General features: G+C 40.2%; 1 protein-coding gene across 1 annotated transcript in view; it reads left to right on the plus strand.

Annotated features, from left to right (window-relative positions):
- Positions 1-1,802: 1,802 nt before the first annotated feature.
- tnmd (tenomodulin) overlaps positions 1,803-18,907 on the plus strand; it is a 63,393-nt gene continuing 46,288 nt past the window's right edge. The window contains exons 1-2 of the mRNA XM_042493480.2: positions 1,803-2,048; positions 6,166-6,300. Coding sequence (XP_042349414.1) covers positions 2,001-2,048; positions 6,166-6,300 — 183 coding nt within the window. The 5' untranslated portion in view covers positions 1,803-2,000. The remainder of the gene's footprint in view (positions 2,049-6,165; positions 6,301-18,907) is intronic.

Genomic DNA, 18,907 nt, shown 5'->3' on the forward strand with positions numbered 1-18,907 from the left:
CAGTTCAATATGTGAATGTAGGATTATGATTTTTTGACATTACAACTGGTTTGGAAACCAGTAATGTGTCAGTATGATGTGTGATGTGGAAACTTGAAACCTCAAGTGCACAAACACAGAGTGGAAAGCACGAGACATCTGTCATGCAGTAGTTGAAGGGACAGTTGACCCCAAAATCAAAAATACTTTTTTTTCTCCTCTTACCTGTAGTGCTATTTAATTATCTAGATTGTTTCGGTGTGAGTTGTAGAATGTTGGAGATATCGGCCGTACAGTTGTGTGCTGTTTCTCCAATATAATGGAACTAGACGGCACTCAGTTTGTGGTGCTCAAAAATAATAAAAAGTAATAACAATTGAAAAAAAAATGTCCCTTTTCAGATATCATGACCTGGTTTCTCAAGATAATCCACAGATCTAGTTGTAAGCAGTTTCCCGTATTTTCTTCCCACAACTACACCTGCAAACTGTATCACCATGCAGACAATCCTTCCTCGTCATATTTTGCAGCTTGGGGGTTAATTATATGATACCAAAGGCAGTCTTTTATGTTTTTCTTGACACAAAAGGCAAGAAGGGTGGCGCAAAAAAAAAAAAAAAATCACCACTTTGAGTGCCGCAAACACGGCAGTGAGAAGGGGGCAGTGGTTAGGGTTTAGCAAAAAAGCTACTTGGTTATGGTAAGGAAAAGATCACGAATGTCACTAAAAAGTGTCTGGTTTAAATGCCACAAATGCCATGACATAGAATATGACACATCACAAATAAATAAATAACACACAGAAAGGCATCTGCTGCAGCGCTGTGTGCGCTGGCCATGGCGAGGCGTGTGACGTGTAAACATTGATGGTGTCCTCCTCAGCTGAGCTGTAACTGCAGCTCAGTGGTGCTAGTTGAGCTAACAGTAGATGTATGTGCTTTCTTCTTTGTGATGATACAGTTGGTGGGTGTAGTTCGGTAGAAAAACTAGGTCTGACTTGAAACTGCTCACAACAAGGTCTGTGGATTATCTTGAGTAACAAGGTTGTGATTTCTATAGAGAGACATTGCTGTTGAGTTTGGGTTTTTCGTTTTTTTGTGCTCTGGGCACCTTAACCTGAGTGCCATCTAGTTCCATTACATTAAAGAGAAACCAATATCTCCGACACTCTACAACTCACGCCAAAATAATCTAGAAAAACAGCTCTACAGGTGAGAGGACAAATATGCATTTTTGATTTGGGGCCAAGTGTCCCTTTAAGCCTTTAAAGTGATTGACATAGATTAGTTTTTTCCTTGTGGAAATTTGAAAACACCACAATCATTATATAAAGTTGAGTATTTTTATACGTCTGAAAACTTGCCTTTAGGGGATCTATAAAATTCAGTCCTCAGATTACAGTTTTTGCTTCATTCCTCTTTTACTTCTGTTTGTGCACAAGTGCAAATTATTTTCATTTTATAAGGTTGCATCTTTTCCTTATGCTGCTATTCAGTCACCTCAGTTTTTGTTTACTGTACTTGTTTGTTGCTGCGTGCGTACACTGCCTGACTGGGGAACAAAAGCAGAGAGCAGGTACTTGAACTGTTTTTGATACTTCAGAAAATGTAACTGAAAACATCAGCATCTGCACTATGGGGCTACGATTTAATTCTTTTTTTTCACATGAAAACTTTGTGTCCTCCAAGCAGGAATCTTTTGAAAGTAGTGAATCACTACAGTGTTTTCATCCAAGTATAGTATGTAATTTATTCAACAGAGGGTTTGTCTTTCAGTCTGAATCCATTCGTGGCTTTCCACCTTTGAAATGGGAGCAGGCAGGCGGGCGGGAGAGACATCTGCCTCGCTTTAATGGGTATCACAAATGTTTCAGTAATTCCACTCCACCTGAAACTTCCCTCCCCTTCAGCACACTCCCAAATTACAGCACTGGAATGAAGCTGGGACTCTTTGCCTTGCAGTGCGTTAGTATTTTCCCCAGCTAAGTGGATCGGAAAAAATTCCTCCTGTGGGCTTGCATCATGGAGGCAAACAGTCAATCCAGCAGTCAACAGATTCTGTGGAAAGATGTGAGTCCATTTTTTCTCTTTATGGTTGATTTATTGCACTTATATCAATTGCAAAAAAATAATTATTTTCAAAATTTAGTGTCTTTAAGAATACTTTGCAGAATGTTAGGTCACTACAGTGCCAAGTAAATGGGAGCACCCTTAAAATTTTACAGCTCAGTAAAGTGTTGATGACAGGTGGTAGTTTAAAAGCAGGGATCCTGTGATATTTGAATGTAAAGTAAAATATGTCAGAAGTCTGTTTTTTTTTTTTTTAAAGGAGCTGCTGCTCCGTGATCTGTGTTTCCTCAGAATAATAATTTTTCCATCTAATTCCTTTTCACCTTGGCTTCCTTTCTTTATTTCCACTCTTATATTCACCTGAACCATCATATTTGCTTTATATCTACAATATCCTTGCGTCTCCCATGCAAGAAGCATTAAAATATACAGCTAGACTTGAGACTTTATTATTAAGGAAGAAGGGATTTTGGGCTCTGAAATCCGTCTTCCACCTCTCATATTTTACTTATTGCAAAACTTGCAAACAATAGAGCAACAAAGGTAAGTACCTACACAGCACAGTTATTATCTTTTTTTATAAGTGTATGAAAAAGCTCTTTACTGTCCATCAAAGCAAAGTGCTGCAGCAGATGTTCATCATAGCTCCACGGTAGGTGATGGATGGAGAATGATGATGATTAAGAAATCACCTGTGGCTTTATATGTCAGAATAGGAATTCAAATGCTTATATGAGCATACCTCGGAGTGATAAACCACTGCCTCTGCTTGTTGGTTATGTAGGCTACTTCTGTTTTTTTTCTCCTGTTGTTTTCTCGAGGAAGTGCTCCCTCCCTGCATGATAACAGCGGGGGGCTCCAGGCACTCTTCCTCACAAAGCTCAAGAGGAATTGCCTGGCTGATTCTGAACTCCTAAACCTTTAAACACTAGTTGGCGAGTGCTGCGCTCTCAGACTGCTCACTCTGTCTCCATCCTTGCCTTTATTTCTGTCTGTCTTTCTTTCTGTCTGTCCCTCAATCCCACCTCCTTCCTCTGAGTATTCGATATTCAAAGCACAGGCAGAGAGAGGTTTGTCCTCTAGTTAAGTTTCCATTGCTTATGCAACCTGCCACAGGAGAGCAGAGGATTTCAGCTACCTTTTTTTTTTGTTTTTTTTCCCTTCACTCTGAAAAATTCACAATGAAAGGAATTTCTGGCTCTCTGATTGTAGCGCTCTGTTTTTCATCATGCCCTAGGAATGTACAATACTTTGATGTGCCTCACACTTTTGTGGCTACTGTCTCTAATATGTCCAATAAAAAATGGTAACAATGTGGAATTCATTAACGGCATAGGTTGCGTTTTTAGGCAGCTGCCTAGCGAAATGTGTCCTCTGTCCTTCCCCAAAGTCGTGATGGTAATGCATTTACCAATCGCAAATTCTATCCATATTCAACAAGGACACAGTGTAACTGCCAGTATTGCTGTATGCTATTTCCTCCTGTACGTCACGCCACCTATATACCTAAATCATAAAAAAGCTTTGTGAAATCCATTTTTCAAGACATTTCTGGATAGGAAAGGGACAGTATAAATTGTATCACATATTATAACAAACTGATTATTCTATGTATATATGCTCTCTTTAATTAATATTATAAGGGGCCATTACATTATTATTCATAGCTACGCTGATGACACTCCACTTTATATTTCACACCAGCCTGATGATGATAATGCCCTGTGTTGCCTGACTACTGCAAAGGCAGCAATTAAAAATTGGATGAACAATAACTTCTTGAAACTAAAAGATATAACTGAGATTCTCTGAGCTGCCCCCAAGCTAAAACAGATCTACTCTTTTGCTAGCTTTGGCATCTGGCTCCTGTGATTAAATCAAAAGTAATGTGGCTGGCCATTGCTCTAGACATGGGTGGATTATGAGACAGAGGGCCCCTGGGCATAGACATGTAAAGGCCCCACCACCTCTCCTGCATAAAAGGAAGATGCAGACTGTGTGGTGGCTTTGTCTCTATTTTATTGTTGTTTTGTGTCTCTTCAAACTCATTTTAAGTCTTTTTGTATTATTTTGTGTGTCTTTGGGGTAATTTTGTGTCTTTTTTAGGTCATTTTCGGTCTTTTTTGGTTGGTAAGTTCTTTTTTGCAGTTATTTTGTGTCTCTTTGAGGTCATTTTGTATCTTTTTTGCTTGTTTTGTGTCTCTTTTAGGTAAAACTTTTGTGTTTTTTGTAGGTGATTTTGTTTATGTTTTAGGTAATTTTTATATAATTCATCTTATTTGGGTTTTGAGCCCCTCTAGTTATTTTGTGTCTCTTTGAGGTCATCGTGTATCATTTTTGGTCGTTTCTCTTTGAGGTAATTTCTAGGGCATTTTCAGATCATTTTGGGGTTTTTTTCAATATATATCTGTAGGCTGGTTCAATAATCCATTCATGGTTCTAGACAGAGCTAAAATTTTAATTTTTTTCTCAGAAACATTGCCAAGGTACAGCCATTCCTATCTTTTAAACATGCTTAAAAACTTTTCTGCTTTTATTTCAAACAGATTAGATTATTGCAATGCTCTTTTTATTGACCTTACGAAACAGTCAGTTTCAATTTCACAATTTCAGCTTATTTAGAATCGTGCTGCTGACAAAATAAGCAAAACAAAGAGAGCATGTTTACCAGGTTTAGCAACACTCTCAGGATCTTTAATAATACATTTTAAGGTTCTTTTACTAGTTTTTAAAACTCTGACTGGCATTCTATAAATGATTCCAGTATGTTTTTGTGCCATTTTAAAAGTTTAAAGTATATTAGATAATTATTGGGATAATATCACCATAATTTTGGCCAGGACAATCTTGACATGCTTAATTATGGATCATTATTAAAACAGCATACAAGTCCAAATGACAGAAAAGCCACACAAGTATTAACCAATAACTATTCCTGTGTATTATTTTAAGAAGTCAGCATGTTAAAGTGCTGCCCAATCTGCTGCAGCTTAACTACTGTAACAGCCTGAGTCACAATAGAAAACCAAAGCTGCTTTATCATCATTTTAAAAGACATGAAGATAAGCAACACCAATTTTCCTAATTGAAGTTGGTTCCTTTTTTTTTTATTTTACATATCTGCTTTTCTGTTGTCCTTTGAGACCTTCAAAAGTGGTCTGGTGTGAATGAGAAGCTTTCATTTTCTCCCTGCTGGGGCTCTGCTGGAACAAAAGCCTGTCTTTATTAATTTGTGGCCTTGAGCTTGGGGAATTGACGACAGCGGGCAGAGTTTTCATTTAAGGAAAAGTTTAATAAACGTAACCTTTCTGTAGCACTTGTAGCAGTCTGTTCTTCACAGCACTTGGCATTGGGATGGTTATATTTTTGTCATTAGTAGCCTCGCTGGTGGAAACATTTTTCAGAGGAGAGACCAAATCAAATGGCCTCTATTTGGAGTAAATGCAACACTGATAAAAAGGAAAACTCAAAGAGGGAAATATGCATTCAGACATGAAAATGATAAATTGTAGCAATAGCTGTACATTTCGGGGAATGTGCTTATAAGCGCTGCTAAGAGATTGATGAGAGGATTGATACCGCTCTCATATATTTCTGTTAAATAGAGTTCTGAAGTAGAAGGGAAAGATTTCAGGCGTCCAAATGTAAAAGCTCCACTCATTTTCCCATACACAATGATTCGTGACTCACAGATGTAGCACTCCTACAGCTTGGATGGACACAAAACTCACTGAATCATCAGTGCAGAAGACAAACTGCTGCATTAGAAAACATCTTATTATTTGATATAAAATCGATAGTACACACCTGTGTATCTAAATGTATTTCTCAGTAACAGACCTACTATGTAATTGGGAGAGAAATCAAATTTTGCCACATAACATGTGCTGGAAGGCTGATTTGTTGTTTTGTTTTACCTTATGTGAGAGCCAGGGTAGCTGTTTCTCATCTTTATAATAAGCTAGCAGTTATGATAATGATAGGTGAATCATCTTGTCATCTCTTGACAACGGAGAAAAAAATGAAAATGTCAAACACATCAAAAGACTGAGATATTATGTTATGCTCATTTGGGGCATATACAATATATAAAACCTTAAACTTATATTGTTTGCAGGTTGAGGCGGGAAAAGAGAAGAAGGCAAAGTACCACACCTACCAGCGTGTGGCTCTGGTTCTGGCCCTGGTCTTCCTCGTCTTGGCTCTGTGTGTTTTCAGCCTGAGATATCTGTGGAGCCCGAGTCTGGGGAAGGTAAGACATAAATATCACCTCACTGTTTGCCAGTCATCAGCCTTATTGCCACCGTCTGTGGTTGAGTGTGGTCTTCACATGAAAGACGCATCAGCAAATCATATGTCAAAGACAAAAAATATCAGAGTAAGGAAAATGGACAGCCGCACAAAGAGCCGAAGGCAGTCTCTGTCGTGTGTATTGTATTCTGCTAGATTTAAAGATGTGTGGGCTATGGAAAAGACAGCTGTGTTTTGCTCTGCTCATGTTTTGGCTGTCAGATCTGTAATTTCATGAATTCTTGGACCAAACCACAAACCGCTTTTCTGCCGTTGCAGATGTCTGCCTGTTGCACGTATCTACTTTCTGCTCGCATTGTAAACATCTTCTCACAATGACGGATCCTGATAACTCAAAGCTGACCCTAATTGCTGTTGACCAGAGTGGCTGCAGCAGGACTGAAACCTCTTGGCAATGTAATTGGGATAAACTCTTGTCCTGGCAATTCATCTTGTAAAATCCAATTCAATCACACTTGATGGAGAACATTTCACTCTGCTCCTTTTTGCCTGTTTTTCCCAAGGGGCCAAAAAAGCTAATTTACCTGAGCTGGGAGGAAAAATACATCAATAATTTCACATCCAGAAATTGGAAGCTCTATATGTTCTGAACACGATTGTGAATGAGAGAAAAATGATTACAATGAAATGATGATTAACACATATATTTCAAACCTGACTGCTGCTTTTTGTGGACTATAAATGGCATGGGATGAATGGAGGGAAATGTAACATGCGGGATGATTCTTGCTGTTATACCAACATCTTTTTTTATGCCCAATAAACATTAATTCAGAACACCCTCTGCCACCATTCTGCTCTTTCTGCTTCCATTAAGACACAAATTTTAAGTGCCAACAGTCTCTTCTAAGCTCAGGTTAACCAAGGTTCATCTGCACTTCCTGCATAGCCGGTATTGTCCACGTTCCCTCCTTTCAACACAGATATGAATCACCTTTTGAGCCATCTCCTTTGTCCTTGTTAAATATTTCATGCCGGAGGTAGAGCAGTCATTATTTCCACTTTAATAAGCTGTGATCATTCTCACGTGGCGCAAAATGTGTTGATGGTAGAGGTTGCCCAGGCGATGAATATCAAACCTGCGGACCCTGGGTTTCGCTTTAATGGGGTCTTGAGGGGGAGGCTCGCTCCTCTGGCCTCCCCATCAGTGAGTGAGACAGAGCCACTTCAAAGGAGAATCAGCTGTCTGTCAGATGGGGAGGACGCTCCCTCAGACACAGTAAAACTCAGGTATGTATGCTCCGTAAAACTATCTGGAGACGACTGACAGGAAAGAATGATATGGTTGAATAAGTTCTCCTGCATCGACGTGGCAGCCGGATGCTTTGTTAACGGGTATTGGGTGCAATGCAGCAGGACACTTGACTCACCAGCTAATCCTGAGCTGCGTCTGGCACCTACATGTATAGACTCTGGGCAGCGGAGCACAGCTTCCGAAGCCAAGGGGAGTATACATCATTTATTTTCGGAAACAGTTGAGTGGGGATTTGTTTTTATTTGAACACAAAGATGAGCATCCTGGTGACACATTCAAATGAAGTACAGTGCTTCCCTCTAACACATGGAATATATTAGCTCTGATACAACAAAGACAGAGACAGACATATGTAGCCATGGCTCTAATGGTTTTAATTATCTCTCCGGCTCCAGGCTGCCAGAAAAGAAGATTAACCGGAGAGTCCACGTATGCATGGTCCTTATATAGGAAGTCATACTGAATACTCTTTAAAGCTGCAGCAGTGAATAATCTATATTTACAATGAGTCAAAAGACTAATGTAAAAGACGTAATTTGTAGTGACACACCAGTGAAGAGCACTGATAAACTCACTGTACACTGTCTGCCGAGCAGTACGAGGCTGACAGATGAAGTTAGCTGGTGAACATAGTGGAACATGAAGCAGCTCAAGAGCCAGATATTTCCCCGAGGAGTTACTGAGGAATCAAAGAGTGTAAAGGAGAGTGAACATTGGACTTACATTCACAGGTAGACAGAAGCATCCCTAAATTAATGTTCCCATAGCAACTTTAGAAAATGATAACACATTGCTGATGTTTTTGCAACCTGTTCTGCCAAAAATATCAAAAAAAAGCAGGTTTAAATAGGAGACATAGTTGCTGATTTACCTTGCGTTGACATACCCGTCTGGCTGCGTCATGAGCGTTTTTGTATGTATACTTGCCTATACGCGAAGCGTGTTACTGCAGGATACCTCTAGAGGGCACACAAGATAGCTCAGACCGTATACAACTACCGGTGCGTGGGATTTAAACAACAGACATGGTGACACTCAAGGAGGTTACTATCAGCTTAATGCTGAGATCAAAGCAGAAAAGGCAACAGCAGCAACAACGTCGGTGATACGTCAGGCCTCTCAATCAAGCCCGGAGGGACAATGGGGAGTACTTGTCTCTCATGCTGCCGATGCACATGAGTGATGATGAAAAGCACCACCAGTGCTTTCCCTGCCACTACAACTGCCTAGCTCATAGCCGATACTAAGACAACAGAAATCACTGAAATGACCAAAGATTTCCATGTCTGGACAATTAACCAATCATCTGAAGTTTGGTGGGAATCTTATCCCTGGCCTAGTTTGTCTTCTGGTTGTCCTTGCAAATTGCTAGCACCATATCTCCTTGTTTTCAGACACCAACATTAACAGGTCCTACATCTTTTTGTCTTTTTTCTGCTTCCAAAATGTTATTTGATTGGCCGAAGTCAGGCGGCAACCACGAGAAGTTCAACATGTGAAACTCTGCAGGTCAGAGCAAAATCTGTGCATATTCAGGTGATCGGCAACAGCTTTATATTCATACCTATGGTCAAAACAACTTCCTCTCTGCTGAGCTTTCCCTTATTTAAATGAGAAAGCCCCATAACTAATGACACATAGGCCAAAAATGTAAAAATCAAACGCACTCTTGGACACACCTACCACACAGGAAAACTTTTAATTTATGCAACCTCACCACGAGATGCCACTAAATCCCAAATTCTGTTAAGACACAAATGGAATCTGTGCTTCCAGCACAAAAATAAAAATTGCATCAAACAACTGATGCATAGTGGCTTCAAAAACTGCCAGTGTATTGATGACCAAACTATAGAGTGAGCAAACAGCATACTACAGGAATAAAAGGAACTATTTGCAGCTTTTCCATGATCCTAAGAATACGTCTTTCAAAACAAACAACAAACACATAGCACCAACGACAGCAAGAGAGCAGACAGGGCTAACGGTGGGTGCTACACTTTCCAATTTAAAGAGCTATTTTACCAAAATAAAAGGGTCTTCACATAACCTGAGTAGAAATAAGCAAACACTTTTGAAATTAGTGCTACATGAACAGAAAAAAAGACAACTCCCAGAATGCAGCTCGCCCTGCTAAACCAATGAACTCTCATTCTGGTAGGCGACATAATATACACTCATCCATTTACCTCAATGGTGGCTGGTCAGATCTCATATCAGGCCTACAGTTAAATAGTAAGCAAAACATGTTTCTGAAAATGTTTCACATGAGAAATATGCAACTCAGCAACAGAATCTTGGTTTATACCCGATCAGTGCTGTTTAGTTTTACCGTTTGATCTCCGTTCTTCTGGCCTCCGTTTTCTTTGTGCAGGAAGCAGTAAAGCAACCCCTCCCTGTTTATAATTTCTTGCTATTACAGCCACACAGGGCAATATATTTCTGAAAACATATTAGGCAAACATTTGGCAGTGCAGCAACATGATCTTGATTTTATCAGCACTGCCTAGATTTGATTAGATTTTGGTCTGAATTTGAGAGACGGAGAGAGAGGGGCGGGTCTGTGTGTTGATCCAGCTCTTTACTCTTCTGCGGTGGCATGTTTGGCAATACGAAAATGTGGAAGTAGAGTCTCGAGCAACAGCCCAAGACCAGTGAAACTCCATAGAATGACATATTAAACATCGCACAGTGGAGTTTCGCTGGAGGGAGGAGGGATATATACAGGCAATGTTTAGGTGGAGGGAAGTACACATGCTAGTTGAAAGCTGGTTGAAAATCAGATAAGTATCCCTTTAATTGGGGATATGCTAGCCAGTGGGACACACACACACACACACACACACACACACACACACACACACACACACACACACAGACTCACATGCACTAACATGCACATGCATCCAAAACATCTAGGAACAAGAAATTCAGATTACAGCACACACAAAGATAGTATTCTCTGCTTAGGACGCCATTACTCCATAATATCTTTACACAGCGAAAAGTTGTTTGCTGCTATATTAATGCTCTGAATATGATAGAGTTCGTTTAAAGTCATAATCATTGAAAAAGAAAAACTTTAAAGCATGCAGGAACAGATTCACAAGTGCAAAACAAGTTTGCAGAGAAAGTTCCTGATGTGATCCCCTCACAGCATGAAACTGGCTCTTTCTCCAGCTGTTTTTGACAGATTCTGAGACTGTGAGAGGTGCAAACTAGCTGCAAAAGTCACATCCCTTTCACAGTTAAAAAAATGAAAGCAGTGCCGGAGCAAACTGGGAGAACTACTCTAACGTCAGGTGGTGTTGAACAGTACAGCACTCTACTTCCAGGTTTGATATGAGGGACACTCTGCTCTCAGCTGGACTTTTTTCAAGTGAAGGATCAAAACTGACAAATCCGAGAATCCACAGCTTTGAAGATAACAAGCAAAGGAAACCCTAATGCTGCCTTAGATCTAATTACTAAAAACATTGATTAGAAAATGTGTTCTGCTCCTAGAGATCGGTTCTCACACGCATTTACAACGCTTCTTGCATATTGACGACTGTTTAAATTACTTTCATGCTCAGTCAATACTTTAAGTTATGCACTTGCACTAAAAACAATTACTTACAGCTATCACTTGAACAAAACAAGTCACATACTATATATAACATAAGACGTCAGCATTTCTAATTTTTATTATGACTGCAGCCACAAACACCTCTTGTCTATTCGCTGGCATGAACTCGTGCAACCGGCTCTGTATAAATAACCACAGAATGGTAATTTGCTCTGTTGTATTTCAATATGACATGATAGTCAATTGGGATCTTCTTTTAATTACCTGAAAACATATGTTGTTACACAGGCTTGGGGAAGATAGTTTGCCATCATTTTCTCTGTGTGTGTGTGTGTGTGTGTGTGTGTGTGTGTGTGTGTGAGGGCGTGGTAGTTGTGCACGTGATTGTGTATGCATCAGTGTGCATTGTGTGCTTTGGTGTGTATATTAGGTGCCTCTGCATTCTCTTTTGGCTTACGGCAAATTTCTGTTTACTATGTGCTCATTATTGTTCTGGGCCACAAGTCTCACTGGGGGATTTTGCCTCCTTGTAAATTAATCCTCCGTTATTACCAGTTTACATCAGCAACTCCATGGAAACGGAATCTGGCTGGTGAATTCAAGAGAAAAAAGAGAGTAATTTGCCTTGACAAAGTTAATTTTTTAAAAATTGTAAAGAGTAAAAATGTTGTGTGTGTATTTGGCACACAGCAGCCAAAATCTAAAATTAAACATCATTACATTTGATACATTTGGTGCTATTTTTAACTCATGAACCACTTTGAGCGAGATTATCTGCACACCAGCAGCCAGGCGCAGACTGATTGTGAACCAGTAGACATTGTAAACCATTTTTTTTCCAGTTGCACATTGAAGAGCTCACAGGTGTTGTTGGGGCTGTATGGCAAAACTGCCTGAGAAATACATGAATGTCAGACCTGAGGAAAGTGCTCCATTATTCAAGCTGAAATTGCATTGCTCACCTTGATGCCTTTCCCTCTGTGGTCCCAAGGTAGCTGCTGAGTTGTCGCTCCTGATGGCCTCTTAAATGCCTCACTGTCAGGACCGGCTTCTTTAATGAACACTGCTGCGCCTGCTGCTTTTCCACTGGTCACAGGTGTATGGCTTTTCAAGGCCGGGCCCCCCTTTGTTTATTTATTGCTCGTAGGCTGTGTATACCCAACAGTCCCCTCAGTGTCCAGATGTCAACATGCAACAGGGGAGGGAGACACAAGATTTGATCATGATATGATTTTTTTTAGTTTGTCTCCAGGAACAAAACAAGACAGCTTCTCCTTACTGTTTGTTTACTCTCACATGGAGGAATTATTATTCTGGGGAGGCATCAGGGCTTATCTAAACAGCTGGTTTGGCAGGACCTTTTGGGAGGCCTGTCCCTCAGTCTGTAATCTTTTCTGATTTTACACGTCAGGCTCATTCATTCATTAGCAGGCCAGTGTCCACTGGAGTTTCTCCCTGGCTGTTAAATTAGGCCGCTACGGGCTCCCTCCTAAGATGATGCATTATGCCTCGACTCTGAGAGCAGTCAGGAAGAGGGAGGGGATGCAGACCGGGAAGAACAAAAGAGAGTTGTTTCAAATTGTTGCCAGTGGAGTGCCTGAGGTAGGAAGGCTTCATGGTGGTTGTGGCACATTGCCTTCTTCTGGGACAGTGACTGCTACAGAGAGCGTGACAGCACTGCATAGCCCACTGGGAGTTATTTATCGTGCCATACAGCACTTTAGTGCGTCTGTGATTTTCTCTTTAGGAACTAGAATAGGACGAGCGTAGGAGAGATCAGCATCTTAATTGCCAGCACTTAATTTTGCAATCGGCAGCTCATGTGCAGCATGTTGTATGTACAGTGCGCTGGGTAAACAGACACAAACGCCTTTACTTTTTTTCCAGACTCTGCGTTTCTCTCTCCTCTCTGTCTCACCAGTGTGACTGCCAAGAAGACTCCTCTGCTCTGTTGTACAATTTAGAATGTGATTGAGCTTTCACATCCACTTTCACTCTCCCAGCAAGTCTGGGCCGCTTATAGCCTCGACGTGCGTTCACAGCCTCGACGCCGAGGCAGAGAAGTGAACAGCAAACTGGAAACACTCTGTTCATCTGTCCCTTCTCAACATATTTGAGGTTGCAGATCAGAAATCTGCTTTTATGTTGCCATAAACTCTTGTGATTTTAGAAGTGAGTAAATCTCTATTCTGAAAAATGGGTATGTCAGAGTGCTCGGCTATATATCTGTCAGCAATTAAAAGGTTGCATTGACTTTTTGTGAGTTTGCCCCATTAGTCACCTTGCTCAATATGTGAGGAGCGAAGCGGCATCTAAATCATCCCTTCAGGTCTCTGTCTGCTGCTCAGTCTAACACTTCATGTTAAATAACCTGAGCTGATTAGCTGTTTTTTAATGTGAGAAAATGAGAACTTGTAACAGCTCTAAAAGTTGGAATGTTAGCTAATTTTAATGACATGCATCTAGACCTGCCAGGCTTGTTAGGGCCTTTTTTTAAGAGATTGGTGAAATAAACATGAAAAATCAGCAAAAATAACAGTTTTTAAAGGAGATCTTTCAACCAGGGAAACTTCAAGTGTTTACTCGGGAAATGAGCAAAGTAAGGCAGATAGTTCACTTTTTAGAGCTGAAATGAAGCTCATTAATGACGAGGTATTCATTCCAGACGTTTTGAATCTATAAATCACCGAAAAAATGATGCGCTAACATACTGCGGGCTGACCTACTGAGACATAATGCTGATATTACATTGACTTCACATGAGAGAGTTAAAAAACTACTAAAGGAGGGTAGACAAAATAGCTGCATGGCATTGGGCAGTATGTGTAAATGAACTCTGGGGCTGTTGCTCGACCGACAGATTGTACTTCCACATTTTCCTATGCTCGCCACCAATGGACACAAAGGGTCGATGCTCTCTTTCTCTCTCTTTCAAACTCAGACCAAATTCAGATCAAATGTCAAATCCAGGCAGATCAAATTAAACTAAGATTACATTACTGTATTGCCTGATTCTCACCTAAAATGTCTCAAGAAACATATTTTAGTGCACTGTTTGGCTGTAATATGAGAATTTGTGAAAGGCAAGGGGGTGCAATATTTCCTGTATTAGCCTAAAATACTGAGATTTCATGTTAAAACTAAGCAGTGCTGATAAAATATGAACCAATAATATGTTACTACATTGCCTATTTCTCACCTACAATGTTCATCATATTACAATCATATGTTAGCTTCCAGTTTAGCTGCAATTCAAGATTGTTTGTTACCAGCTGGTCACCATATTGGTTCTGGTGGAAAACCAGCCAAGCTCACATTACATCACCCACCACTGAGAGTGTGAATTGGAGTAGTGTGGCTCAGTGCATTCTGGTAGTTGTAGGTTTTCTACCTCTTGAGCAAAAGCACCCTATTTTTCTGTTTTCTCTGGTCACGGAGCACCAATTTCAAAATAACTTGCATCTTTCTACTGCAGAGATGACCTAGTTTTATGAAAAGACCAGAAATTACATAAGTCTTTAACAAACACAACTTCCTGTGGTGTTTTCTCATAAAGAAAAGGTGTTTTCTCATAAAGAAAACACAGTTCACATGAATCTGTGTCACCACATGTGTCCATGTGTGCATGTATTCATGTCTGTCAATGTGCCTCTGTTTGGAGGACAAAACAGGGACCCACTCACCAAAACACTGTTGAGTAGCACCACCAGTGGTCAATAACTCCACGGAGCACCTTTAAGCATCTAATTCACAATCCAAACACTATACAGTTTAGGGGAGCACAGTAACAAGCGGTGGAATAACCTTTTTTTTAAATGGCAAAAACTTTTTAAGTGTAAAAAATACAGATTTTTGAAAGTAATTAATAGAGCAAAAGCAATCACAGCTCATGATAGAAGAACTATTCTGCGCATATTCAGTTTCATACTTGTTCAGAACACAAAATACATGTTTACAAGCTCCATTTTAGTGTCTGCCTCTTTAAGCCCCCCTCCCAAAACAGCCAACTCTGCTCAGATTGGTCAGTGTTTCCAGATCTTCCACATCTCTGCGTCTTTGTACTATCATTACAGTGCTGCTATACTCTATACAAATGATTGTAAAGGAGTAAAGGAGAGCGACACTTTCTCCCATGAAAAATCACCAATAAAAGCTTCTAAAAACAATATCATCACAACCAGACATGTTCCAGTGCAAATGTGATTAGACATATGGGAGAAAATAACAACACCTGCAACCAAGATTACATGTGATGTTATAACTTGGAGCAGAAGATAAAGAGAAATCTGTCATGAACTGATGTCAGCTTGTCTCAAAAGCAAAAAAAATAAATAAATACCCTGAGATTTTGGCTCAAGGGGATTACTTTAACATCTATTAACCTCATTATTTGAAATATGAGTATTCAGCATTGTAGTATTATGACAGAAAATAAGGAAAAGCATAAGAGGTCCCTACTAAGCAAACTTGAGTCAAATCCAAAGGACGAAGAAGCCTAACTTGCTCAGTCAGTATTGTTATATCCACCTCAAAGAGCCATGGCACATTAAGAGAGAGGCACCAAAAATGTGCTCCATTTAACTGATTTATTTATGACAACAAATGAAATTGCAAAAGTGATGAGACATGGATTGCAATAAAGTCAGTCGAGTGGACATGAAGAAAATGTTGGTGGGCAAAAAGCTAAAGGAACCAAACTGAGCACATGGAGAGAGTCTCCCTGAGAAGCTTTCATACTGACTTGGAGTATTGAGTCCAGGTGCTCCCAGTTAGCCCAGGTAGACAGCCACGACTACCAATTACATGTAAATAAAGAGCAAACAAGGAACAACCAAACAAGCCAGAGGGCTGTCGCAGTGGAGCAGGGTGGTCTTGTGTCTTTTGCATCTAAAAACTTTGATATGTATGTTTCATTTGTGCAAACACTAATGAGAAACATGCATTAAAAAAAAGAAGCATTTCATGATCTGATTTTAATTTCTCCTCCGCCTTTTGTTACTGGCTGATTAAAATTAAGTTGATTTTCATATCTGGGGGCGTAAAATCTCTTCAGCTTACAAAGCAGCGCACAACAGAAAATACTAACCTACCATGGCAATTAGCAGTGCTGGTCAACCTCCTTATATACAGATACAGTGTGTACATGTTGATAGTTCAACTGGTTCCTCTTTGCGTTTCTGTGTTTGACACGTGGTCGTGATTTTTCGATGGTCCACTTGCCCAAAGAGCCACTTAATACTGTATTTAAAGTGCATCACATTTTGAAGCGCCCGAAGGCGCTTAAGTATTGTATAGTGATGTTTTTTTTTTTCAGACTGTGTAGTGGATGTGTAGTTATCCAGCACTCATCACCAACAGTATGATGGATGACAGCTGCTGCTCGGCTGCTGTGTCTCATTTGTGCAGAAAATGTACTTCACTTTGTCAGCTGACGGTGATAAAGCTTGTCAAGATCTCTTTCATGGCATTCATGGTGGCAGCGGGGCTGACCCACTGACCTGCGTGAGCAGGAACAACGTGAATGGATGAAATGGAAAGGTCCAATTCATGTAGGAGGAGGAGGACAGTTGTTTTGATTTTTCCGCAGTTCGAGCACAGAGGCGTCGTTTTGGAAGCATTGCTTTCTTCTCACCAGTTCCACGAGGGGTCTCAGCCTCCTTAAAGTACAGTGTGTCCTTTGGGCTTTTGTCTCTTGCTGAGATAATGTGGGGCTCATTAGCTGTCTGGCAGGAACAAATAATAGCCTGGGTGAAATGTTGCAGGGTTTAATTAACAACAATGCTGTCATACACCACATATTAATATCAAAATTCATTCCTGCTGAGAACTAGATTTTTAAACTGCCTATCAGGACTGGAGTTTGAACATCCTAACACATGCTGTGTGACTTTTCCAGTTAACACCTCCAGAACTGCATCACATTAATTACTGAATAATTAAACTGTATACTCATTTTAGTAAAGTAACTAACAAAAGAAAAATCTAATATTCTGATATACAGTAATAATCACATGTAACACGTTTCACACATGCTGCAGAAGCGCTGAAGGTGGTAATTGGAATTTCAGGTGTATTAGAAATTTGCAAAGAGCATTGGTTGATAATGAGGGAAACATCTTTTGTTTCTCATTTAGACCTGCCCATAGCTGTTGTCCCCTCCCCCACTGTATATTCACCTGTTTCATCTAATCTCACCTGACAATTAGTCTTTCAGTCTGTTGTCATTCTGAACACGTAAAGTAGCGTCTTGTCAGTGCTTTTGGCGTAAGTATGCAACGTCAAAAGGCACCTTTGTGTGCACGTGAATGCAGCCGGACAGAACTGGTTGCATTGTTATTATACACCAGCAGACGACCTGACGCGGATGGACTCACTTTTGAACACAACCGAATGGAACCTGCCACATGCACATGAAACGCAGCAGGACGGTGTCAGGTTAAAACGCTGCCAGTAACGACATAATATAAGGAGCGCAAGGGTGTCTATAGGGCGCCAGGAGAAGCATGGATGGGTCTAACAACAACAGACTTTCATGTGGGAGTTTTTTTCCTCCATCTCATCATGTTGCTCCTTCCCATAAACCCAAACATCCTCGCCAGCATGTGCATTCATTGACGATTAAGCGTTGGTTGCCATGTGCTCCTGTTGTCTAAACATAACCACGTATGGCAGCATCCCACCATGTGCATTTGTTGACATCATAGCAGCAGATACACAGAGCCTAATAAATACACGCAGAAGTCTACTGACAAAGCGGCAACAAGAAGTCGGAGACTTATTTTCCATTGCACCTGTACCATCTAATCTGTAGTGTTTAATTTCCTCACTGACGTTCAGTGTTTGGAGAACAGTTCTACGACTTCTTCGTCTTTCCATCATTTCCTTCTCTGCTGAAGAAACTCTTAAGCCTCTTAAAAGTCCTCCTCCCAACTCCTAACAGTTTTTCATCTTAGGAGCTCTCTTAAGGGCTAAGATGCTTTGTGATGACTTTTATCTATCAGGATCTAGTCTTAACTTTAAGGAAAATTCTTAAAGACATTCTGGGAATTTTCTTATAATTGTGTCACTTGGATCAACTCTTTGTACTAGGAAGCTTTTTATATACATCTCCTGTTCAGAGTTCAGACCTGACCTTGTGTTTTTGGAAAAAAGACAAGATATCTATGATAAAGGAAATGTAGATCTTATGCAGTTAAAGGTCCACCCTGCATCCACCTGATGAGAAAAATACAGATAAAAAACTATTCAATTAGCCTCTAAGTAAATTGTCAATAAGTGTCTTCACTCTCTAACACTTGACCTAAGATGGACACAAAGAGGCTGTTAATGGAAGTGACATTAGCTAACAGTTGATGAGGGACATTTAATGTTTATACTTCAACCAAAGCAGCCTTATGACCCCACCTGACACTGAGAGAAAACCTGCTCATTTACCTCATTCAGAGAAAAAGCTCCCACTCTTCATGTTCCACTGCCAACGAGTGGGAAAAAAAACACTGAAAAGCATTTATTTGCTCTCTCAAAGTGCTTAATTTGCATGTCTTTGATTAGTGTCTGACCGTGATCGACCACGCAGGTTTCATAATAACTAAACAACGGAGTCAAATAATGATGCTCCTGAGTTGTTGTTTTTTTTTTCTAATAGCATGAGACAATGCTAAGCTGCAAAGACAGACCCAGACCATCGGGAGCATAATGTGTTGTGTTCTCCCATTGGGTCTTCAA

The sequence above is a fragment of the Plectropomus leopardus genome, chromosome 8 (assembly GCF_026936395.1).
Source record: "Plectropomus leopardus strain MGB_pleo_1.0 chromosome 8, ASM2693639v1, whole genome shotgun sequence".
Lineage (NCBI taxonomy): Eukaryota > Metazoa > Chordata > Actinopteri > Perciformes > Serranidae > Plectropomus > Plectropomus leopardus.